General features: G+C 34.3%; 1 protein-coding gene across 1 annotated transcript in view; it reads left to right on the top strand.

The window, feature by feature from the left end:
* Positions 1–25,911, top strand: part of RGS7BP (regulator of G protein signaling 7 binding protein) — a 195,803-nt gene extending 169,892 nt beyond the window's left edge. Inside the window, exon 6 of the mRNA XM_074282415.1 lies at positions 25,790–25,911. Within this exon, the coding sequence (XP_074138516.1) occupies positions 25,790–25,860 (71 nt within the window). The 3' untranslated portion in view covers positions 25,861–25,911. The remainder of the gene's footprint in view (positions 1–25,789) is intronic.
* Positions 25,912–26,738: the final 827 nt, after the last annotated feature.

Genomic DNA, 26,738 nt, shown 5'->3' with positions numbered 1-26,738 from the left:
AGTATGATGAAGCAGAAAGCTTTTTGAACTTAGAATCAGAAGAAATATGGTATGAGAAAAGTGGGGTCCCTCTCAGTATGATGGGCTAATTTCCTTTGGGGGGGTGCATTTTCAGGATTATGTTGATGTAGGGAGTTTGGACTTGCATGTTGTTTCGTATTCCTTATTGCCTGAGCCATAAAAAGTCCAGCTTGTGGTGAGTTGGGATGCACCAGAGGTCAGAATCCTTAGTTCTCTGTGGAAATTTTTTCTGACTCATAGTTGCTGCTCACATAAATTCAAAGGTAGAGAATAGAAACAATCTTTTGAATTAGTAAACTGCATCATTTTAATCTTTAATTGTAATTAATTTTGTTATTATTGAATTTCACTGTCCAAGAGCATTTCATTGCATTCTAATCCCAACTCTGTCTTCTGGTTGTCCTGATCTATATCTGTCCACTGGACTCAGAAGGCTCTGGAGGAGAAAGTGAGGCAGGTGACCTTGCACGGTCCTCCCTCACTGAAATCCATCTCATATGCATGTCATGGCATCTCTTCCCTGATATCATGGTCCTCTTCGAGAATTAAGGCCAATTGGAGAGACTTACATGAACTGATGCTAAGTGAAATGAGCAAAACCAGATCATTGTACACGGCAACAAGAAGATTATACTATGATCAATTCTGATGGAAGTGGCTCTTTCCAACAATGAGATGATTTAGGCCAGTTCCAATAATCTTGTGCTGAAGAGAGCCATCTACACTCAGAGAGAGGACTGTGGGAACTGAATGTGGACCATAACATAGCATTTTCACTTTTGTTGTTGTTTGCTTGCATTTTATTTTCTTTCTCATTTTTCCCTTTTTGATCTGATTTTTCTTGTGCAGCAAGATAATTGGATAAATATGTGTATGTATGTATATACACACATATATATATATATGATTTAATATATTTTAACATGTTTAACATATATTGGATTATTTGACATCTAAGGGAGATGGTTGGAGGAAGGAGGGGAAAATTTGGAACACAAAGTTTTGCAAGGGTCAATGTTGAAAAATTATTCATGCATATGTTTTGAAAATTAAAAAGCTTTAATTAAAAACAGAGAATTAAAGCCAAACAACAACAATCTTAACTCTACATCACTAGACTTGGCCCATAGTACCTTGATTTGAAGCCTACCTCTAATGTTTACTAGTTGCATGACTATGAAGAAGTCACCTAAGCTTTCTGAGCCTCAGTTTCATCATTTGTAAAATGGGATTAATAATATCTGAGATACCTACTTCATAGAATTGTTGTGAAAAAACATTTGGAAACATTAAAATTCTATATATAATTTTCAGAGGCAAAGGCCATTTAAAACTATATAAATACTGCTGTACTGAAAAAGGTCTAATTAGGAAAAGACTTTTGATTCTGATAATCAACAAGTATTTATTAAGCATCTACAATTGTGCTTGATGCCTGTTTATTCTTGGAAACAGATCTCTAAATTTACTCAGCTTTCCTTAATCAGAGACTCTTGGATGACTTCTCCAGTGCCCTCCAACCAGATCACTTACTTGATCCTCTGACCAGTGATCTCTAGAAATATTTCAACTCAAATGCTCAGCACATGAATCAATTTTTTTTAAAAAGGTTATTAGGAGCTATGCCTAACAATGGAGTCTCCTGTTTTAACAGTATGGACATTTTAGTCACTTTATTTTGAGCAAAATATTTATTAAAAATTGAGTTCCCTGATAATATAATAAAATTAAAACCAATAAGAAAGTGTGAAATATTAGAGTAGTAAAATGGTAGAGATGTACAAAAAAAAAAAAAAGAAAAGAAAAAAAGGGGGGGGGGATTTAAGATTAACCATACTTCACAAATTTTCAATTGCCTTATCAAATTTACAATTGCTCTGCTCTGAAAAGAAGAGTTACTATGTCAATTGTGAAAAGGTAATTATTCTCTAGGCCATACTTCCTCTTTCCATATTTGTCAGGTGTTTAATAAATTTAAGCCAAGTTCAAATTCTCTCTACAACACATAATTTTGATGGCTTAAAATGACTATAAATGGCAATTGTTTTCTGTTCTGATCAGAAACTTTGAGGGTCTTTCCATTTCACTTTGTTATCTTTTGTTATGGTAAATTAGGCTATCTTTTATTTCAATTCTTACCTAACTGTTAGTCATTGAATGGGTATTGCCTCAGACAATTTGAAGCCTGGGAAAGACCTTAATTTAGAAGGCTAAGATTGCCACCTTCATCCTGGGCCATTGGCAATCATCTTAACTTTTGTCTTGCAACTGAACTTTAATGACTTTGCAAGAAAGAGTAGGCTGATAACTAAGTACAAGTCAAAACATCACCTTCACGTATAAATGGTCATCTTCAAGAACCAAGGACAAAAAACAATTCATCTACCCTCTCGACTTGCATCTAACCAAACTAATTGGTTACCAATCTTCAAGTCTCTCTCCACTCCAAACCTCTTTATAATTTTCAAAGTGATTTCTCAAACTTTGTGTCTGACCCTGATCATGCACTACTCAATATTATCCAGTGATTCTCTGTTGCTTCTAGGAATTGTGAGAGATGATTTATTTGAATTTCTATTCTATTCCAGTCAGTATTAATCAATTTGATAGATATCAAAGTTCTATATATAAGGCCCCAGAATTGTGAGTTACAGATTTGAAGTTTACTTTTTAACTATAGGAAGTTAATAATCTCCCCTTTTATTTTCAAATTTTCAAATCTGACATTTAATTGGGGATTTTTAATTTGTTCTTCTAGCTTTTTTAGTTGCATGCCCAATTCATTGATCTTCTGTTTCTCTATTTTATGCAAGTAAGCATCTAGAGATATAAAACTTCCCCTACCAACTGCTTTGGTTGCATCCTGTAAATTTTGGTATGTTGTGTCATTATTGTCATTCTCTTGGAAGAAATTATGGATTATGTCTGTAATTTGTTGTTTCACTCATTCATTATTTTTTTTTAGAATTTTTTTCCACAGTATATATGCATGAGTAATTTTTTAAAATAATATTATCCCTTGTATTCATTTTTCCAAATTATCCCCCCCTCCCTCCTCTCCCTTCCCCCGATGACAGGCAATCCCATACATTTTACATGTGTTACAATATAACCTAGATACAATATATGTGTGTAAATACCACTTTCTTGTTGCACATTAAGTATTAGATTCCGAAGGTATAAGTAACCTGGGTAGATAGACAGTAGTGCTAACAATTTACATTCACTTCCCAGTGTTCCTTCTCTGGGTGTAGTTATTTCTGTCCATCATTGATCAACTGAAGTGTCACTCATTCATTCTTGAGGATGAGATTATTTAGTTTCCAATTAATTTTTGGTTTATTTTTTTCCTGGTCCTTTATTACATGCAATTTTTATTGCATCATTATCTGAAAAAGATGCATTTACTATTTCTGTCTTTCTGCATTTGATTTTGAGGTTTTTATGCCCTAATAAATGAACAATTTTTGCGTAGGTTCCATGTACTGCTGAGAAAAAAGTACATTCCTTTCTTTCCGTTCAATTTTCTCCAAAGATCTATCATGACTAATTTTTCTAAAATTTTAGTTACCTCCTTAAATTCTTTCTTATTTATTTAGTGGTTCGATTTATCTGGTTCTGAGAGAGAGTAAGGTTGAGATCCCCCTCTAGTACAGTTTTGCTATCTAATTCTTCCTGCAGTTCTCTTAACTCCTCTAGAAATTTGGATGCTATCCCACTTGGTATATACATGTTTAGTATTGATATTATTTCATTATCTATGGTACCTTTTAGAAAGATATAGTTTCCTTCCTTATCTTTTTAAATTAGATCCAATTTTGCTTTTGCTTGTTCTGAAATCAAGATTGCTACCCCTGCTTTTTTTTACTGCAACTGAAGCATAATAGATTCTATTCATCTTTTATCTTTACTCTGAATGTATCACTCTGTTTTAAATGTATTTCTTGTAAACAATATATTGTAGGATTCTGGCTTTTAATCCAATCTATCTACTTCCATTTTATGGGCAAATATATTCACATTTACAGTTAAAATTACTAACTGTATTTTCTGTTGTCTTATTTTCTCCAAGTTATACTTTTTTCTTTCTTTTCCCCCTTTCCCTCCTCCCCAGTGTTACACTTCTGACCACCACCTCCTTCAAATAGCCCTCCCTTTTTACAGCCCCTTGCTCTTCCTATCCCTTTCCCCTTCTGTTCTCCCTTCTATTATTTCCCTCTTTTCTTTTCCCTTTCCCCCTCTACTTTCCTTTAGGCTGAGACAAGTTTCTCTATGAAACTTAATGTGTCTATTATACTCTCTTTGAGCCAAATGAGCTATTGAGATTAAGGTTACCACAATGTTCATCTCCCTCCCTTCTTTCTCTCAATTGCCATAGGTTTTTTTTTTGCCTCTTTGTGAGATGTAATTTACCCCATTTTACCTTCACTTTCCTCATCTTCCAAGTACCCCTTTTCCACCTCTAGTTTTTTTTTTATAACATCACAATAAAGTCAAATTATACCTGACACTCTCTAAGTATACCCCTAAAAGAGATACAGTTCTCCAGAATTAAACATATCATCTTCCCATGTAGGATATAAATTTCTTAACTTTTCAAAGAAATATAGTATAAATTCTCCCTCATTGAGAAGGCAAGCAATTTAATCTAGGTTATATATATATATACGTCATCCAAAACATATTTCCATATTAGTTATGTTGTGAAAGACAACAGAGACCAAAAACAAACAAGAAAAATAAAGTTTAAAAAAAGATGTGTTGGGGCAGCTAGGTTGCACAATGGATAGAGCACTAGCCCTGAAGTCAGGAGGAGCTGAGTTCAAATTTCATCTCAGACACCTAACACTTCCTAACTGTGTGACCCTGGGCAAGTCACTTAATCCCAGTTGCCTAAAAAAAAAATAAGTAAATAAAAAATAAAGTGTGCTTTCATCTGAATTCAAAATCCATCAGTTCTTTCTCTTGAGGTGAATAGCATTTTTCATTATAAAACCTGAAGGAGGCATTTAAACATATTCCTTTGAAGTATAGATTACCCATTGACCTATATCCTTTATTAAACTTCCTTCAATATTTCAATGTATCTTGCTGATATGACAACACCCTTCATCAGTGTGAACACAATCAGGTTAAATCTTCTCATCAATTACAATTATTGTCAGAGAAATGTCACATTAGAAACATACTGGTAAAGTAGAAAGAGTGCTGGTATTAAGAAGCAAGAGGCACCTGGGTTCAGATTCTGTTTTCAACATTAATTTATTGTAAGATTGGGGGAAAATCACTTAACCTTTTCCAGCCTCAGTTTCCCTATTTAAAAGACACACCTATTTTCATTTTTTTGCTTTAAGGATCAAATAAGATAATGTAAAAATCCTTTGCATAGTTCAATTCAGCTAGAATCTATGAAGCTCCTATCATATACTAGGCATTGGTAATACAAAGACAAAACATAGATAGCTCCTGCATTCATAGAATTTACTTTCTTTTTAGTATTTTCTTTTCCCTCAGTTAAATGTAAAAAACAATTTTTAACATTAGTTTTTAAAACTTCGAGTTCCATGCTCTTCTTTCTCCCGGCATTGAGACCTCATTGAGGAAACAAGCAATTAAATACAAATGATACATATGTAATCATGCAAAACATTTCCATACAAGTCCTGTAGAAAACACATTCAAAAAAAACTTTTAAAATATGTTTCAAGTTACATTTAGACAATATTAGTTCTTTTTCTGAGTATGGTTAGTATTTTTCAGAGTTGTCTTGGATCATTGTATTTCTGACAGTAGTTATAATTTTCACAGCTGATCATCTTACAATATTGCTGTTACTTTGTACTTTGTACCCAGTATATTTTACTCAGTATATTTCACTTGCAAGGTTTTTTGGCACAATGGTATTCCACCATACTCAAATACCATAATTTATTCAACTACTCCCTCATGATGGGCATCCTCTAGATTTCCAATTTTTTGTCCCCAGAAAAGAGCTTCTATAAATATTTTTGCACATATAGGTCCTTTTTCTTTTTTCTTTTTTATCTCTTTTGGGATATAGACTTAGTAATGATATTACTAGGTAAAAGAGTTTGCATGGTTTTATAGTCTTTGGGGCATAATTCCAAATTACTCTATAGAATAGTTGAATCAGTTCACCACTCCACCAACAACGCATTAATGTTTCATTTTTTCCCATATCCCCTCCAACATTTGTCATTTTCCTTTTCTGTCTTGTTAGCCAATATATTATAGAAGGTAGTACTTCAGAATTTTTAATTTGTATTTCTTCAATTAATAGTGAAATAATTTTTTTTATATGGCTATAGATACTTGTGATTATCTGAAAACTGTTCATATCTTTTGATCATTTATCAATTGGGAAATGGCTTTTATTTTTATAAATTTTACTCAGTTCTCTGTTTGAAAAATGAGGTCTTTATCAGAGAAACTTGCTTTGATTTTTTTTTCAAAATAATTCTTGCTAACTGTAATTCACCCCTGTTTATTTTATTCTCTATCTCTTTTCACCCTGCCTTTCCTCAAAAGTGTTTTACTTCAGACTACTCCAACTCCAGTTTACCTTGCCTTCTATTACCCCATCTCTTACTTCCTTCTCTCCCTTCTATTGGGTAGAATTAGATTTTTATACCCAATTGAATGTATATTATTCTCTCTTTAAGCCAAATCTGATGAGAATAAAAAGTTTTTTCTTCCATCTTTTATATATGATAATTTTACTCTATTCTACTTCTTCCTTTCCTTTTCTCCCAGTTCCTTCCTCTCTCACTCCTTAATTTGATATTTTAGATATAATCCCTTCATATTCAACAAACACCTGAGTCTTCAGTCTATATATACTCTTAACTGTCATAGTAATGGGAAAATTCCTATGAATTACATGTATCATCTTTCCATATAGGAATGTAAATAGTATAAGCTTATAAAATCCCTTATGATTTCTCCTTTCTGTTTACCTTTTTATGCTTCTTTTGAGTCTTGTTTCTGAAAGTCAAATTTTCTATATAGCTCTGGTGTTTTCATCATGAATGCTTGAAAGTTCTTTATTACACTAAATATACATTACTGCCCCTCCCCCAAAAAGATTATATTCAGTTTTTCTGGGTAGGTGACTTTTAGTTGTAAACCTATCTCCTTTGCCCTCCACAATATCACACCAAGCCTTCTGATCCCTTAAGCAGAAGCTGATAAATCTTGTTTTATCCTGACTGTTGTGTCCAGAATATTTGAATTGTTTCTTTCTAACTGCTTGCCATATTCTCTCCTTGACCTCTGGTTTCATATAATATTTCCAATTTTACTTTTAAAGGAGTTTTTTCCTTCAGTGAATTTTTCCCCCCATTTGGTCAATTATTCTTGGCTTTTTTGTACTTTTACCATTTTACCTAGTCTTTTTTAAAGATGTTATTCTATTTAGTATATGTGTGTGTGTGTGTGTGTGTGTGTGTCCTTTATCAACCTGTTAATTTGTTTTTCATGATTTTTTTTGCAACACTGTCATTTTTCTTCCCGATTTTTTCTTTATATCTCTTACTTTATTTTCAAAATCCTTTTTAAGCTCTTCCAAGGCTCAAGACCAATTCATATTTTTCTTAGAAGTTTTGGTTATATGTTTGATTTTGTTACTTTCTGAGTGTGTTTTGATCTTTCTTGTTATTATAGTAACTTTTTTGGTCAAAAAAATTTTTTTTTTCTCTTTACTAATGTATCCAGAGTATTATTTGACTTTTCACTCTTTGTTAAAATAAAGTTCTGTTTCCAGGGTGGAGGGTTACTGTTCCATGTTTCAGTTCTTCTAATATGGTATAATCTAAGGAAAAATGTGTTTATTGTTCTCCTGGCCTCTGCATTTGTCTGTGAGTTTCCACAAGCACTTATTTATATTTTGGAAATGTAAGAAGGCTTCCTGTTTCACTGTGGCCTGTGGCCCACTGAGTATGGGCAAAGCAACAGAGTCCTGCCTCAGTGTTAGCAAAGAGACTCCTATGATCTCCTTCTGACCAGTTGCAACCCCCTTACCACCTGTGGGCTGAGAGCTCTGCAAGCTGCCACTTCCACTGCTGATTCAGTAGCTCCCAAAGTCTGTTCCTTGTTTATTGTGTCTGGGGCTGTGCCGGTATGGCCTGTGCTAGACTGTGCTCCATTTTCACTCAGGTGCAACAAACCTTTCCTGCCAACACTTCAAGTTATCCTGGGCTGGAAAATTGTTTCACTCCTTCTTTTTGTGAATTCGATTATTCCAGAATCATTATTTAAAGGAAATTAGAGGGGTTTGGGGAAGAGCTCAGGTGAGTTTCACCCTTAATTGTACTAACTTTCCTCTACTTCCAAAGAGCTTACTTTCTTCCAATTTATATTAACAATGCTGCATTGAATTTGTGTGACTAAGAGTGCTACAGAAATATCAAGAAAATAGAAGATCTCCCCAATATGTGGGTGGTCTTTTTCTCTGGTCTTTTAACATTTCAATGACATCAATACAACATCATCAATGGTAACACTTGCTTTATAAATCTATTATCCTTGTCTCTCACTAGATGACTAACCAGCCTCCTTTTCTGGTCATACATGTTCCCCTTGTTGCCTTTTATACCATTCTCCTTCTCACTGCTGGTAATTTGATGTAGTCCAATTACACTTACTTTCTGTAAAAAATAAAACAATTATCCCAGAGATAAGATGCAGTCTGGGGTTTCCTAGGGACAGTTCAATCCCATAAAACCAAATAATTCAAGTAAAAAGCTGCCAACCTGAGAAAATTCACCAATATTTTATAAAGAAATGACATGAAAATATCTCCTTTTCTTGCATAAAAAGTAGCTGAGGACAAATTTAAATTATTGTTCTGGATGCTTTCAAAATATCCCACTTTCCCCACTCTATCTCATAGTCATTAGCTGCTAATATATGTAGGCATCTAGATTTTGGATTTAGTCTCTTATGTTATCTTCAATTATGTATTCTCTCTCACCTCAAATATCCAATCAATTGCTAAGTCTTGCTATTCTTAGTTCCCTAATATCTCTCAAATACGATCTACTCATTCATCTACCATTTTAGCTAAAGCATTAATCTTTGACCTAGATTATTATGATAGCCTAATTGGTCTCCCTGTCCTAAGTATTTCCCTATTCCTTTGATCATATACACTACTGCCAAAATGATTTTTCTCAACCTTAGATCTGATTTTATTGCACTTCTATTCAATAAACTCATGTGATTCTCTATTACTTCTAAGATAAAATATACATTACTCTGTTTCGTTTTTCAAATCCATCATATTTTAGTCCCAAACTAAATTTACATCCTTATTGTATGTTTCTTTCCATCTACTTGACATCCCCCATGACTAGAATGTACTCCCTCATCATGATTACCTCCTCTAACTTCTTTTTCATTAAGACAAAGCATACCATTGCCTTATACACAAAGCTTTTTCTGACCTCCCAAGTTCTAATTCCTCCCTACTCTGTCTTAGTATTTTTTTCTTTATATTTATTCTGTCAATATTTATGTAAGTGGTGATATTCATCCCCACTTCAATTAATCATACCAGGCCCATATTTTTGGTTTGAATAAAATCATCATAAAATACATATAGGAAAAATTCTTATCCAGTTTGAAAGTATCATAGGAATTTTGGGTCACTGGATAAAGGTACATGATGGAAAATATCTTCTGAATGATTGGAGAAGATCAAATCATTCCTCCTTAGTTACATATAAAAAAGCAATTTATTTTAGAGCCATTCAGTTGAGTAGTGGTCATATCCAGAAATCAAGGACCTCTGAGAGGTAATTGTGATTTGGGGATAGGAAAAATATATTTTTGTTTCTTGTTAGCCATCAATTCCCCACTACTTAGATGATGACTTTGTGTACTTCAAAGAATAGAAGATAATTCCCATAGGCATTAATAATAGTACCTCTTGAGCAGCAACAGCTGATGATAGACTATGTATTCAGAGTTGAGAGATCCACTGAAGAAAAACTAGACACATCAAGAGACTCTTCAAATACACCAATACTCAGAGCCCAGCATAGAATTACATATAAGGGGACTTTTATGAGATTTCCACAAAAGGAGAAAAATGTTTCTTTAACTTTACTTTTTGCCCATGAGTGCTCTCTAAGTTTAAGCCTCTCTCCTCAGGGAGATGTATGTACAAGGGGAAGAATAAATCCTGATATAGTGAAATGTTTCTCTGGATACTATCCTTGTTATACCTACTTTTAATAAAAGTTAATTAAGTCTACTGATATTCACTAGAGATCACACTGAGAGGGATTCATGAGCAACACTACAATACTAGGAAAATCAAATTCTTCCAGGTTCTAATAAGTAGCCACCTTTTGGAAACCCAACCTGCCAAAAGTAATGGGGGTTGAGAATGTAGCCTTAGAAGTATCACTATATTTAGTTATGTTCTTGCTCTTCCCCTGTTTAAATGGAAGCTCTTTGATAGTAAGCATTATTTCATTCTTTGGGAATATTTCTATACCCAGTGTCTAATACAATGCCTATTAAGTGCTTAATTATGCTTGTTTATTATTTCTTGGAATAAATAGAGAAAAAGGCTTTTCCAAAAGACAATTTCATAGATGAAAAAGTTCATGAGCAAAGATCTCTTAGGCTTAGGACTCTGGACAGAATTCTGAACATCTGCCCTGATATGAATAAAATATGCAAAATAAATTAAGGTAAAATTTTAGATACATCTCAGTCTAAAACAAACTCAGTAAAAACAAATAAGGAGCAAACAGCTCAGGATGCTCTTCCTCTAGATCTTCCCTTTCTCTCCTTCTAACAGATATCAAATGTATGATTAACTGCATTATTTTCCTAATATGGAAAAATAAATTCTTTAAAATATAAACATTGCAGATTTCCTTTTTTAAAATGGACATTCACTACTCATTTGTCCCTGTAAATTACTCTCACAATTTTATGGATGAATTCAGACACTGAAAAAATATAAAGATAAATAAATAAATTGTCCAAAAAGGTAGGGAGGGGGATGTTCAGCTAGAAGAGAATAATGGCACAAAGCAAGCTTAGTAAATGTTCTTGCTGATGGAACCTTTGAGCTATATTTTGCTGTTGTAATACAGTGAGTGTGGGTGGGGAGAATGGCAGGATAGGTTATGAAAGCTGCAAAATTACCTGAATCATACAACAGAAACCTTTAAGTGCTAGAGCTATGGCAACATAGGCAGATTCCCATGGGTTGTTTTTTTGTCTATTGTGTAACCATGCTCATTCAACATCACTGTGCTGTGACTCAGTGCATTTGTCTGAGGACTGAAAGCTTAAATTAACTAAGGTTAATTTCTTTACCATATTCTACTAATGAATTACAGAAAATGGATGATTGTAACCTCAACTTAACTACTCTTAGATTTAACTTAGTTGCTTTGAAATGCAGTAATTATTCAAGCTAGGACTCAACACATCCAATGGGTTACTTTAATGCTAGTCGCACAAAGGCAGATCCATTATATATACTTTTAATTATGGAGAGTGTATAGCCAGCATTAGTCTGGTCAATTTAATAAGGTTTAATGATGAGATAATGAAAAAACAAAAAGATATCAATAAAATTGATTTTTTTGTAACAAAGATGAGCTCTTTGTTCTAGACTTGAAATATTTTCCAATACAAGGCATGTGTATGTATGTGTGTGAATGTATGAATATGTGCATGTGCATGTGTGTTTATACACATCCGTTTAATTATAATAATAAGAGTAGGCAAACATAAAGTTTGCAAAGCACTTTACAAATATTATCTTATTTGATCATAACAACAACAGTGGAAGATAGATACTATTATTATCCCAATTTTGCAGATGAGGAAAATGAGGAAGAAGTTGAAACTTGCCTATAATCAAATAGGCAGCAATTTTCCAAGTGGATTTAAACACAAGTTGTTATCTTCTTGATTCTGAATCTAAAGCTCCATTTACTACACTACATAGCTGCTTATATATTATTACTATTATAACTTTCTCAAAACTCAGCCTATTATCCATATTATAAAGTAGATCAATAGCAAAGTAAGAAAATAACACTCAGTGACCTCATGTGCTCTAAGACCTTATAGGGGTTGTGAAGACAACCAGGAATCCTGAAAACTATCTAATTGGGTTCAGATTATACCATTAATTAATTAGGCTAGCACCCATACAGGAGTTTTTTTCCTAAACAAATTTAATTTTTACAAACAGAAATCTACATTTTCTTCCTCCTACTCCCCTCAATTGAGAATATTAAACAAAATTACAAAAAAAGTATTCAAAGTAAATTTCCACAATCCAAATGAAATCTATGTAAATGCATATATATGCAGGTATATACATATTTGCATATATATATACACATCTATACATATATTTTTATCTCATTCTGTATTCTGAGTCTTTTGCTTCTCTATCAAGATGCATGTAACATATTTTTCAATTGTTTCAGTTGTGTATGACTCTTTGTGACCCTTTTTGGAGTTTTCTTGGCAAATTTACAAGTAGTTTTCCATTTTACTTCTCCAGCTCATTTTATAGCTGAAGAAACTGAGAACAGGATTAAGTGAATTGTCCAGGGTCACACAACTAGTAAGTATATGAGGCTGGATTTGAACCCAGCTCGCTCTTGACTCCAAGGCCATTGCTTTATCCACTGTGAAACATAGCTGCTTGACAACGTGTTTTGTCCTTACTTCTTTGAAGTCACAGTTAGCCATTGTACTGATAAAAATTCCTAAGTCTTTCATTAGTTCCCATGGTTCTCTTCACTTTCCTCTTTATCAGTTTATATTCGTCCTTACAGGTTTCTCTGAGATTAATAATCCCTTTATCATTTCTTAAAGCACAATAGCATTCCACCACATTTATGTGCCATAATTTTTCATCCTTTTCTTGATTGATAGGTAGCACCTCAGATACCCATTCTCTGCTTCTCAAAAAAGAGCTATAAATATTTTATACATTCTTTGTTTTGCTTATAACTGATTTACTTCTTTAATTTACTCTCCTTTCTCACATTCTTTCCCTCCTGTTTATAGAGTAAAATATATTTCTGTACTTATATTCTCCCTTCCTTTGACCTGTTCTGATGAAAATGTGGTTCCAGTGTCAGTCACTTCCCCGGCTTCCCCCTTGTTTATAAAGACTTCGAGCTCACCCTGATTATAAGAGATAATTTTCCCTAATCTTCCTTTCCCTTCTCACCTCAAACAGTGTCTTCCTCTCCCTCTCTCTTTGCAATTGTAAGATCATTGAGATAAAATAGAACCATTCCCAGCTCCCAAGTTCTGTGTCTATCTGTCTGGTGAACCCTGATGATGACAGACTTCAAAAGGGACAAATATATCTTCCCCTTATATCTGAATGCAAGCAATTTATAGTTCAATCCTATATCATTGTGTTTATCTTTTTTGTTTCTCTTGACTGCTGTAAAAGAACTTCAAAGTTTCTATGCAGTTTTGTTCTTTTCATCCTAAATGCTTGGAAGCCTTCTATTTCATTAAAATTCTATTTTTCCCCTGTATGATTAAAATTACTTTTGCTGGCTAAGTTATTCTTGGCTATAAGCCTATGTTCTCTAACATTTGAAAAATCACAGTACAGGCTTTCCATTCCTGCAATGTCATGTCTACAAAATCCTGTGTGATACTAACTGTGGTTCTTTTGTATTTGAATTTTTTTTTTCTTTCTGTCTGCTTTTGGTATTTTTTCTTTGGTCTGGAAGTTCTGGATTTGGGGAGTATAATGTTTTTGGGAACTTTCAGCAGATGATCAATAGATTCTTTTTTTTTTTCCCTCTGAGGCAACTGGGGCTAAGTGACTTGCTTAGGGTCACACAGTTAGGAAGTGTTAAGTGTCTGAAGTCAAATTTGAATTCAGATCCTCCTTATTTCAAGGCTGTGCTCTAACCACTGAACCACCTAGCTGCCTTTCAGTAGATCCTTCTACTCTGGTTCGAAGAAACCTGAACAGGGTTTGTTTTTTGTTTTTTGTTCATTTGTTTGTTTGTTTGTTTTGGATTTCTTGAAATTTAATGTCTACACTCCTTTAATCATTGCTTTCAGGAAGTACTATGATCCTTACATTTCCTCCCGCCTCTATCTGTTTTCCTAGTCAGGTTTTCTTCTACTTTTTAGTCTTTTGACTTTGCTTTAATATTTCTTATCATCTAATGACTTTTCTTTGGACCATTCTAATGGTGTTTGGTGGTTGGGCAAAATTTTGTATCTCTTGTGCCAAACTATTGTTTTTCTAATTCTTTAATTCATATTCCACTCCTCTTCCCCAGCATCATTTTGTCCTCTGGTGTTCTTATTTCACTTATGAGAATTTTTTTATTCTTTTTAAAATCTTTTGATTTATTTTTTCTAGAATTCTACTTGAATCTCTGTGTTTTTTCTTTGAAGCTTTATTTATAGATATTTTGGAATTATTCTTTTCTTCCAGTAATATGTCTTGAGCTCCCCTGTCAGAGTAGCTTTTATAATGGAATTCTCTTTTTGTTTATTTATTCTTCCAGCACACTTTCTGACTTGGGATTTGATGTTAGGGTCATGCTTTGCACATTTCTGAAGGTAAAGTCTAGGCTAATCCTGTTCTTGCTTTCTTGAGGTATGGGATATTGTTATTCAAGGCTCTTGGGGACAGCGCAGGTTAAGAGGTCTGTAAGCTATCAGTGTTCCTGAAATGATCTGATCTAAGGTAAAATCTCATCATTGTCCCTTCATCTTAATTTTGTAAATTCCTGACCTGTGATTGGATTTGATTAATAGAAGAATACTGTCAGATTCAGCCACTGCTAGTCAGCTGGGAATCTGCCAGTTCAGATTGATGGAATTCTTGATTCACCTTTAGTTTGAGATTCTTACTTTTGTGATTCCTCTTCAGGCTTCCCTGAAAACTTTTATTCTTCTCTTGGATTTTTGAGCCATAGCACTACAACTTGATTTTGAAATTGCGCCTCCCTTATTACATAACCCACTACATTTCTTCACCCTGTACTGCCACCTTTAAGTATAGGGACCCTCTTTTACCTTGTATCTGTGACCCAGAAAGTAAATTGTGAGAAACAAACCTGAATCTGGAGCCTCTTCCTATACCCTGCACAAATCTCAGGTTCTTTGGTGTGAATGTGGGACTCCAGCCTCTGTTCTGGAATGCTCCTTAAATAGCCTTCTCCTGGCCAGATCATGGCTCCAGGGTCAAAAAAATCTCTCTATCATCTGGTCTGGAAAAATGACTTATTATGGCTTTTAAAAAATGTCTTATTAAAATTTGTTTCTGATACATTTTCTAGATATGTTTAAAGGAATTTTGGTGGAGAGCTCACTGAACTTTTTTCTGATACTCCACCATTCTTGCTCAACCCTACCCCACCAATCCCATAATATTCAGTGTTATGAAATAACTATTAGTCTCAGAAATAGACAAGACAGGCTAGGTCCCACTCAAAATCATTGTAATGATCAAGATTGATAAAGAGGACAGCAGAGTGAGTGATACTTCTCAATGTACTTGAATTCCAAGATGGAAGCATACATCAGAACAAATCAGAAATACTCACACTTCATTTATAATACATAGTCCAGCATAGATACTGCAGAAGGCATTTATAACAAAAGGAGGAAAACTTTTGGCTATATATTAAATGAACTAAAGGCATAAATATTTTCATCATGAACTAATATTAAAGCATAACAAAGTTGGAAAAAGTTATTGACAAAGGCTTCATGCTACTTTAAAAAAAGCTTCAGCTCTAAAACATAACCACATATTGTTGAACAGTTCTGAGTAATCACAAAACAAAACTTCATCCTGAAACCTAGATTCAATGAAATAAGAGATAAAATTGAAGTACTCTTAATATCTGAATAGAGAAAAATTGAAGATCTCAAGGGAAATGAAATCTTAAAATTATACTTAATAATTACACAGATGAGAAAAAAAGCAATGAAAGTCACAAATGATTTTGAAAAGCACACGGGCATACTTAGATTGAAATGCCAATAAGTGATTTTTTTTATTCTAATGGTAGGAATCCAACCAGTAGACTCGTTAAAAGAAAAAGAATATTTCAAAAAAGCTAATATCTGCTGCAATTACCATGAACAAATACATTTTCCACCAATATCTGACAGAAGAAATTAAGATTTCAATATCTGTATTCAGCAGTATATATGTCATAGTAAAAACCATAGGCAAAAAGATAGACCTGTCAAAGAATGCCTAAAGGTAGGTATCAGACACAACAATGAAATAAGTGATTTAATAGAGTTATTAAAGTGCTGTAGAAGGGCATTGAAAGAGTACATCAATATCTAACTGGAACATATAATAGGAACTTTGAAGGCCATAAAAATAAAATAAACAATTCTACCTAAATCATAAATGAAACTTAAGAATCAAAGATTTTGGGGCCATTGTGGGCCATCAAACTGGGGCCAAAAGAGGAGGCTGTAGATTATTCTTGTTTATTCATATGGTCTCAAGAAGTTCAACAACATGAAAATGCGGGCTGGATTATATAAGAGATGGACACAGGAAGATAGTGATGTCTCTGGAAACATAGTGGATCATTGCTGTGATCAGAGTTCTTAAGTCTTTCAAAGTTGTTTTTCTTTATAGTGTTTCTCTCACATAATTGTTCTCCTGGTTTCATTCACTTCAATAAGCATCAGTTCATACTATCTAGGATTCTCTGAAATAGTCTCTTTTGCCATTTCTTATGATTCAGTAATATTCCATTAATCGATCAGTTAGCAGTTACTAGGCTCTTACTGTGTGTTAGACATTGTGTCAAGTGTTATAAAGAAAGAAAAGCCTTTAAGGAGCTCATATAGAGCTATACTAATGTTAGTGTGTAAGTGGGAGATAAACTTTGAGGGAAAGCAGCAATAGTGGAAAAGGTGGATGATGGGAAAGCCAAGTGCTCAGTGGGGGACAACTAGTAAAAATAAGCAGAATAGAGCATGGAATACCATGTGTAAGGAGCAGAAGAAAGACCCAGAGTCATTGTATCATAGGGTACTAGGAAGGAAATAAAATATGACTAGAAAGGGAAAAAAGGACCAAATTGTGATGGACTTTAAAAGTCAAAGAGTTCTGTGTATTCAATCCTAGAATAGAAAGTTATTTTGGCAGCTAACTGGAGGATGGATAGGAGTAGAAAGAGAACCAAGGAGACCAGCTGGAATCTATTAGAATAGTTCATGTGTAAAGTGATAAAAGCAGGTAATGGTATTGTGACCGTGAGTGGAGAGAAGGGGATAAATAGAAGAGATATTGTGAAAGTAGGAATGATAAGATTTGGCAACAGGTTGATTACGTAATCAAGTTCAAAAATGGTCTCAGATACTTACTAGCTGTAGGACTCAGGGCAAATCACTGAACCTTGTTTTCCTCAGTTTCCCTATCTACAAAATGAGCTAGAGAAGGAAATGGCAAACCACTTCAGTATCTTTCTCAAGAAAATCCAAAATGAGATCATTAAGAGTCATGAACAAAAAAATGATTGAACAACAACAACAAAATAAATCTTTATTGACTTGACTTGCTGTCCTTCCTAAATTTGTTACCTGAAAAATATTTTAATATATGCTTACATTCAAATCATTGATAATAAAAAAGTGAACAGTAAATGACAAAGAGAGATTGGTAGGAGCAATCAGTTGAGATCTCTCTAAACTGATAACTATGGTAACCATTTTAATTACTATTTTTATGTCCTAGTTATTAAAACAGCTCTGAATTCATTTAGCTACATTGTCATGTAGCCAAAATCTCACTATCATCTTGTGAAATGATTTGCAGAAATCAAAGTATTCTATATCAATGCAATTTCCCTGATCCACAAGTGTAGCTGCTGAAACAAAGAAAGGAAGGAAGAACAGAAGGAAGGAAGGGAGGGAGGAAAGAAGGAAAGAAGGGTTAGAAAGAAAGGAGGAAGGAGAGAAAGGAGGAAGGAAGGGAGAGAAGAATGAGAAAGGAAGGGATGGAGGGAAAAGGGAGGAAAGAAGGAAAGAAATAAGGGAAGGAGGGAGGAAGAGATGGAGGGAGAAAGGAAGGGAGGATGGGATGAGGACAGGATGGGAGGAAGAAAGGAAGGGAGGGAAGAAAGAAGGAACAAAAGAATTGGAGGGAGAGAGAAAGGAAAGGAGAGAGGAAAGAAGGGAGGAAGAGAGGGAGGAAAGAAGGGAGGAAGGGAGGAAAGAAAAAAAGGAAGGAGAGAGGAAGGGAGAAAAGAAGGGAAGGAAGGAGAGAGTGAGGGAGAAAAGATGGGAGGGAAGGAAGGAGGGAGAAGGAAAAGGGGAAAGGAGAGAAAAAAGGGAGGAATAAAAGAAAAGAAAAAGGGAAAAAGAAAATGTATTCACTTTAGCATCATCTATTCTTTAAAATTTTTTTTTATCATTATTATAGCTTTTTTATTTAAAAAAAAAAAAAACATATGCATGGGTAATTTTTCAACAATGACCCTTGCAAAACTTTCTGTTCCAACTTTTCCTTTCCTTCCCTCAACCTCCTCCCCTAGATGGAAGATAATTTAATGCATGGTAAATATGTTAAAGTATAAGCTTCATTTATTCTTTATGAAACCAGACTGTCTTTTAGTGATCCCTGCTTCCTTGAACAACAATCTTCCCTTTTTAGAGGCTCACAAACTCTCAAATGTAATAATACTTTCAAGAATTCTGTTATTTTAAAAATCAAACACACTGGCTTAGAGCTTTGAGTCCAGCCTTCCCTCCTCACCTTTTAAAAACAAGACAACACTGGACTTTTCCCAGTCCTGAAGCACCTGTCCAACACTCCAAGGTCATTTAGAGACCTGAAGTGACTCAGAAACCACATCCTCGAACAGCCCTCCCTCACTTAAAACCAATTCACTTGCATCACTGCCCTGATGTCATTGTACTCTTCAAGACCAGATGACAAATAACAACTTCAATCTTCTATATATGTCTCCAAAATTTCAGTTAGTTCATAAATTTCTCCTGAAGTCATCTTAATCTTTAGGCATCACTCTCTCATTTTCCTTTTTGGGAGAATTTCTATTTTCAGAATTTCATTTTTGACCAGTATCCTTGGGCACTTTGTAAGCAACAGAGTGTGTCTATCTGCATTTGCATGAGTTCTTCACCAGGGATGAAATTACAGGAGTGGTTAACAAAAGGAATTTTATTTTTGAGAGTATTCCAGTCTCTAGAAGGATCATTTCCCTAGATCCATTAATTTCTTCTTCTTGCTTCTTAAAATAGTTTTCCATAATATTTTAACTTAATTGGTTCCTCTCACAATTCTATATTTCATGTCTTTTTTTTGGGGGGGCGGGATGATTGAGTTTAAGTGACTTGCTTAGGATCACACAGCTCCTAAGCATCTGAGGCTAAATTTGATTTCAGGTCTTCCTGACTCAAGAATTAGTGCTCTATCCATCACATCACTTAGCTACTGCTATCAGATAGGCTTTAAAATATCGTTCTGAGAAATAGTTCATAGACTTCACCAAATCTTTATTTGATCTGTTCATCCAAAATAGTTATATTCCCAAATTTCCCTTTCCTTTCATTGCTAAACTTCTCATTAGGTACTTCCACTTCCTTTGGTCATGCTCTCTTAACTCTTTATAGTTTGGCTTTTGACTCATCATTCAAACAAAATTTTGCTCTTTGCAAAGTTACCACTGACTTCTTAATTGCCAAATCGACAGTCTTTTCTCAATGTTCATATTTCTTGACCTCTCTCCAATTGTTGACATTGCCAATAACACTCTTCTCTTTGATACTGTCCTCTCTCTAGGTTTTTGTGACAGAGCATCTGCCTGTTTCTTCCCATATTCCTTTACTAGATCATTATCCAGGTCATGTTGGCTAACAGTGAATGTCCTCTTTGACTTTATCCTGGACCTTCTCATGTTCTCCCTCCATACACTCTAATTTGGCAGTCTCATTGGTTTCCATAGCATCAGTTATCATCTTTATACTAATGATTCTCTGATCTATTTATGCAACCACATCTTACCTTCTAACCTCCAGAGTTCCTCTCTAACTACCTATTGGGCATATTGAATTGAATCTCCTGTAAGCATCTTAAATTCAGTATGTCCAAAACTGAATTTCATTATCTTTTTCCAAAAAAATGTCTTCCCTTCCACAGCTTCCCAGGCAGTTAACCTTGCCACCTAAGTGTTCGTCTTCAAATCTTCACTCTCTTTCCTTCTCCCCTCCTCTATATCCAATCTGTTGCTAAGTCTTGTTGATTTTACCTTCACAGAATCTCTCATATATACCCTGTATCTCTTATGACACTGCTACAACCCTGCTATAAGTTCTTATGCAGAAATTTTCTGGTTGGTATCTCTAGCTGAATTCTTTCTTCACCCTGGTCTATTCTTTGCTCAGTGTCAAATTAATCTTCCTAAAATGGATATCTGTTCTTATTATCTTCCTATCCAATAAACTCCAATGATTCCCCATCACATCTCTAAAATCCTCTATTGCCATTCAAAGACCTTTACAACCTGGTTCCCTCCTACCTTTCCAGTCTTCTTCACTTATAGCCCTGAAACACTCAGCAATCCAGTGACACTGGTCTCCCTGTTTCTCCCACAAGGCACTCCTTCTACCAATTCCAGATATTTTTCTTAACTCCCCCACCCCAAGCCCATACCTGAGCTTACTTTTGCTTCCTAGCTTTCTTAAAATTTCAGCTAAAATCCCCTTCTATGAAACACCTTTGTTCATCCCCCTAGTGGTCTTGCCTTTCCTGTAAAACTATCTCTAATCCATCCCCTCTATATCATTTGTACATAGTTGTTTATGCATTATCTCCTCTCTCCCTTAAGAATGAGGTCTCTGAGAACAAGCATTATCTTTTGCTTTTCTTTGTATCTCCACTACTTAACACAGTATATGGAACACAGTGAGTGCTTAGTAACTGAGGACTGACTAACCAGACTACCAAATGAATCCAACATCACAAAAAAGGTTAAGTACCCTTATTCTATTCTATACTTACTTCTCCTGTAAAATATTCAATCATTTGGACCTTACAAGTCATTTCCCAGAACATTTTGAAAACAGCTTTCTCAAAATTTTTGGTGCATGTTGGGCCATATCCAGTTTTCCCCTTTTCTATTACAAACTCTATGCACTTGCCCATGGTTCAGCTTCATCAGAATTCCTCTTTGTTAGTAAGAAGCAGAAAAAAAAAGAATCAGATTTAGAAGAGTGCCTCCTTTTTTAGCTCTATGTTTTAAACAATAAAATCATCATAAAGCCAAGTCACGAATTTATCTATTGCTCTGCTTTTGGCAGAGAGCTTCAACAGCTGTCCAGACAGTTGAAGTGCCTCATCATTCTTCTATGCCAAGTATTTTAAAAAATCTATTTCCTAAATTCCTCATCTAATAATTCATAAACCCACAATTTTTATTTCTAGTGCCCTGAACTGATCCTTATTCTAATCCTGTTCATCATGTTACCTTTCACCTTTCTGGGCTTCCTCACATGAACATCTGTCTTTAATGGGTAATGTTATGACTTTTAAGCTTTAAGATTTCTGTTCCTTTTAAATAAACTATACCCTTCCATACATACATCTCATCCCTCCATGTCTTATAAATACCTTAAAGGTCAAATTGGCTTCCTTGCATAGGTATTAATAAATAATAAACCCTATTTATTACCTATACCTTTGAAATTTCTATAGATATGTGATGCCAAAGATTTTTATTGATGATTCACTTCTAAATTGGGGCAGCTAGATGATACAGTAAATAGAGTGCAGGACCTGGAGTCAGGAAGACCTAAGTTCAAATCACCCTAAGCACATCATTTAACCCTGTTTCCCTCAGTTTCTTCATCTGTGAAATGAGCTGGAGAAGGAAATGGCAAACTACTCTAGTCTTTGCCAAGAAATCCCAAATAGGATCACAAAAAGATTGAAACAACTGGACAAAAAATTTTACTACCCACACTTTTTGAATTTAAATAGATATGTGAAGTCATAAGTTTTGTTGCTGATTATCTTTTAAAGTCAATATAGTTGAAGTCAGGAAGACAAGAATCCAGTATCAGATATTTATTAGCTGGGTAACACTGAGAAAGTCCTTCACCTTCTGTTTCCCTCAGTCTCACCTGTAAAAAGGAGATAACAGCACTTGTCTTACAGAGTTGGTGGGAGGATCAAATGAAATAAAAAATATATAAAGCATTTTATAAACCTTAAAATTCTTTGTAAATATAAAGCTATACAAATACTATTATTATTATCATCACTGGATATCATCTCTTATCCTTTCTTTTTCTCTTTTTCTTCCTACTGAGAAAAGTGGTATAACCAATTATTAAGTTAGGATCAAATTTTTTGTTTCTATTTCTTCATTCAGGTACTAGCTCCTGTAGGTTGGTCAGTCTGCCTCTGAAGGACATTTCTTTTTATATATATATATATATATATATATTTTTTTTTATAATATTATCCCTTGTATTCATTTTTCCAAATTATGCCCCCCCTCCCTTTACTCCCTCCCCCCGATGACAGGCAATCCCATACATTTTACATGTGTTACAATATAACCTAGATACAATACATGTGTGTAAATACCATTTTCTTGTTGCACAATAAGCATTAGATTCCGAAGGTACATGTAACCTGGGCAGACAGACATTAGTGCTAACAATTTACATTCACTTCCCAGTGTTCCTTCTCTGGGTGTAGTTATTTCTGTCCATCATTGATCAACTGGAAGTGAGTTGGATCTTCTTTATGTTGAAGATTTCCACTTCCTTCTGAAGGACATTTCTTATGGATGAGATTGCCCAAATCCTTTGGGAACATGTTTCTCAATCTTGTGTGAGAATCCACCCAATCAGGAAACCTTACTTCTGTTTAGATTGTAAACAGAATCTAGGTGAATTCCAATCCCAAAGCTTTAATATTATTCCTTACATTATCTCCCCCTCCCATTGGAGTTTAGGATAACCCAGCTCATAAAAGAGAAAATTAACTAGAATAGGCTGATAGAGATGAAGTCCTTTGTCCAAATTTCTGGAGGTGGTTGAATCTCATGATTAAATCACATTCTCAACAGGAGGAACTGAAGACTTTTAGTCTACCTCTTCAGTAATATGCCCACCATTTCATTAATTATTTACCAATCAGGATCAATTAAGGCGTTCAGTATCTCCGTTAGAAATCTTTGGTCACCAAGAGAAACCACTGCCATCAATTTTTTGATTATTTCTTAATATTATTAATAAATTATTATTAATAATTATCTAGAAACTTTATATCTCTGTTTTTTTCATTACGTTGTATCTGCTAACATCTATAAGTCAAATTAAAATCAGTTGGGTAGGACAGGGCATGGCATAAAAAAGACCTAAATTCAAATCCTGCCTCAGATATTCACTAACTTTGTGATCCTTGGTTAAGTCACTTTATGTCTTTCAGAGTTGGTTTTCAAATCTCTAAAATGGTTGTTTCAAGAATAAAATTTAAAAAATATATAAAATCATTTTCAAGCCTTAAAGAACTACATGAATGCTAGATATTATTATTAGTAGTAAATTTATTTGAACAATTTTTATCTTCTTTTTCTTCATGAAATACTCTTGATTTGGTTCATAAGACAACAGACAAATATGTTATACTGGTCTTTGTTAAATGTACTCTATTCCTAGCCAAAAGGTGCCTAGATGGATTGTTGGAAAGAACACATGGAGTTAGGAAAACCTGAATTTAAATTTGGTCTCAGATACTTACTAGCTGTATGACCCTAAGTAAGTCACTTAATCTTTATTTGCCTAAATCCACTGAAGAAGAAAATGGCAAAACATTGCAGTATTTCTAACAGGAAAATCCTATGGACAATATTGGTGTGTAATGGTTTCCAGGGACATCAAAAGTTGGGCACAACTGAACAACAATCCCTGATCAAAAACTATCATTATACTATTTTAGATTATGGACCAGAAGCCTAATCCTTTTCTCAGTTCTAACTTCTTAGCCAGCTGTTCCTTCTTCCTCTGAATTCCTTCCTTCAGTCCAAGTTAAAAACTACCTGTACTACATGGCCCTCTTCAACAATGAGATGACCCAAATCAACTCCAACAGAGCAGTAATGAACTGAACCAGCTACACCCAGGGAAAGAACTCTGGGAGATGACTATGAACCACTACATAGAATTCCCAATCCCTCTATTTTTGTCCTCTTGCATTTTTGATTTCCTTCACAGGCTAAATGGACACTATTTCAAAGTCTGATTCTTTTTGTACAGCAAAATAACTATTTGGATATGTATACATATATTGTATTTAACTTATATTTTAACATATTTAACATGTATTGGTCAACCTGCCATCTGGGGGAAGGGGTGGGAGGAAGGAGGGGAAAAGGTGGAACAAAAGATGTTGCAATTGTCAATGCTGAAAATTACCCATGCATATACCTTGTAAATAAAAGCTATAATAATAATAATAAAAAAGACTACCTGTACTTCCAAAGTTTTAAGTTAGTTTTTTGGTTTTTTGTTTTTCTACTTTATAACTTTCTTTTTATTATATTATTTGTCCTCTTGTCTGACACTTTCCACTCCACATCTCCATTCACATTCTCATAATGAATCACCAGAAGTGAATAGTGACTGCTGGGTTTGAAAAGTCTCTCTCTGTCTTGCCCCAACTTCAGATCTTGGAAAGACAACTGACTACTTTGTATTGGGTAGGCGGATAAATATCACAACAACCCTAAGTACTTCTACTGATCCCTTCTTCCTCTTACCATTATTGAAGGATCTCTCACCTGATGGGGTCTGTAGATCCACATCATTATTCTTTTGGGAACAAGAAGATGCTTTCTCTGAGATTACCCAGGCTCCCTACACCCACCAGGAAGAGCCTTAATTTCATAGTGACAATATGGTATAGTGGGAAGAGCTTTGGCTGAAATGCCCTTTGATTCAGCTATACAAGGTCTAGGCCTATAACCAAAGGAAATCAAAGAAAGAGGAAAAAATCCTATATGTACACAAATATTTGCAGTAGTTCTTTTGGTGATGGTTACTGGAAACCAAAGAAGATATCCAACAATTGAGAAATGGATGAACAAAATATGGTCCATGAATGTGATGAAGTACTATTCCGCTATAAGAAAAGAAAATAGAAGATTAAAAAAAATACATCAAGAGGCTTAGATCAGAGGTATCAAACACATAGCCCCTCTCAACTGGGGTTTGAAGTATATTGAAAAGTAACTGAAAAATATTCAAACAAATAAATTAAGTACATTAAAATAAATAACATTGCATGTTAAAAGTAAATCACAATGAAGCCTGCAGGTATTCTTATGTAGAGATTAATGACCCCATTTCCATTTGTTTGACCCCTTATGTGAACTGACAGAGAGTAGAACCATATTGTAAAAAAAATGAGTAATTTTGAAAACCTATGTAAATTGATGGAAAATAAAATGAGCAAATCACAAGAATAATTTATATAACAACAAATATAAAAACAATGATTTAGAAAATTGTAAGAAGTTTGATCAATACAAAGACTATTTTTGATTCCAGAGGACAAATGAAGCAAGTTTTCTGCGACAGGTGATGGATTTAGGGTGCAGAATGAGAAATGGATTTTTTAAAAATATACAGTCATTAAGAGAATTTGTTTGTTTGACTCTTCATGTTTATTACAAGAACTTGTTTTTCTTTTCTTTTTTCCCCACAGGGGCAGAGAATGGAGTGGAGAAGAAAGAAAATAGATTTCTGTTAATTAAAAAAGGAGAAACTATAAGATAGTGGTAGAGATGGGAAATATATGTGCTTTCATTGAGGTCACCATATTGTTTGTTTTGGTTATAAGAAATCTCTCATAGAGTATAAGTATTTGTAATGTAAAAAACAAAATACATCAATATAACAAACCCACAAGCAAAAGCACTAAACTTGGAGTCAAGAAAACCTAGGTTCATATCCTGTCTTTGACACCAGCTGGGTGGCCTTGGGCAAGCCAGTCAACTTCTGAGGAAATCTCAATTCTCTCAGCTACAAAATGGGTTGAACATTATCCATGATCTTTTACTGGTTTTATGTAAAGATCAGATGGGACAGTATCTGATTGTGATGTAAATTCTGGTGTTCACTGGTCCTTCTTCACTTCTTTCTCTGTTCTGCATCCTTCCATACTACAGCTTCCTGATACAGGTGCGATTTTATTTCTTTTTTGTCATTTTTCTTTGTTTCATTTCCAAAGCACATCTGTTCTTTCAAAAAACACATCCATTCTTCCTGACAACTAAGAGTGTGAATGCTTTCTTCCAAGTCTTAGATTTGCTCTTCTGAACAGAGACCCATTTGCAATTTATATTTGCCTATTATTTACATTTTCCAAACATAGTGCCATCATAGCCCATAACTAACCATTTAAAGCAAAATGTTTCTTTCCTTCCATATTTCCTTCAAACAAAAAATACAGAGTTTGATCTTTTTTGGTAGCTCTCATGTTTAATCCTTGTGTTTAATTGGCATGGCAAAATGCCATTTGTGAAATAGGAGCCAGGAAGTTAATGAGATCCTAGCCATTTCACTTCACTTTATAAATCTCTAAATATTTTGTCTCTATTTTCCTGGGTGCTGACAACTTCAAGGCAAAAAGGAATGAAGCTGTTCTTAAAGGG

The sequence above is a fragment of the Sminthopsis crassicaudata genome, chromosome 1 (genome assembly GCF_048593235.1).
Source record: "Sminthopsis crassicaudata isolate SCR6 chromosome 1, ASM4859323v1, whole genome shotgun sequence".
Classification (NCBI taxonomy): Eukaryota; Metazoa; Chordata; class Mammalia; order Dasyuromorphia; family Dasyuridae; genus Sminthopsis; species Sminthopsis crassicaudata.
The sequence above is the reverse complement of the archived record's forward strand: the minus strand, read 5'-3'. Positions and strand labels throughout refer to the sequence as shown.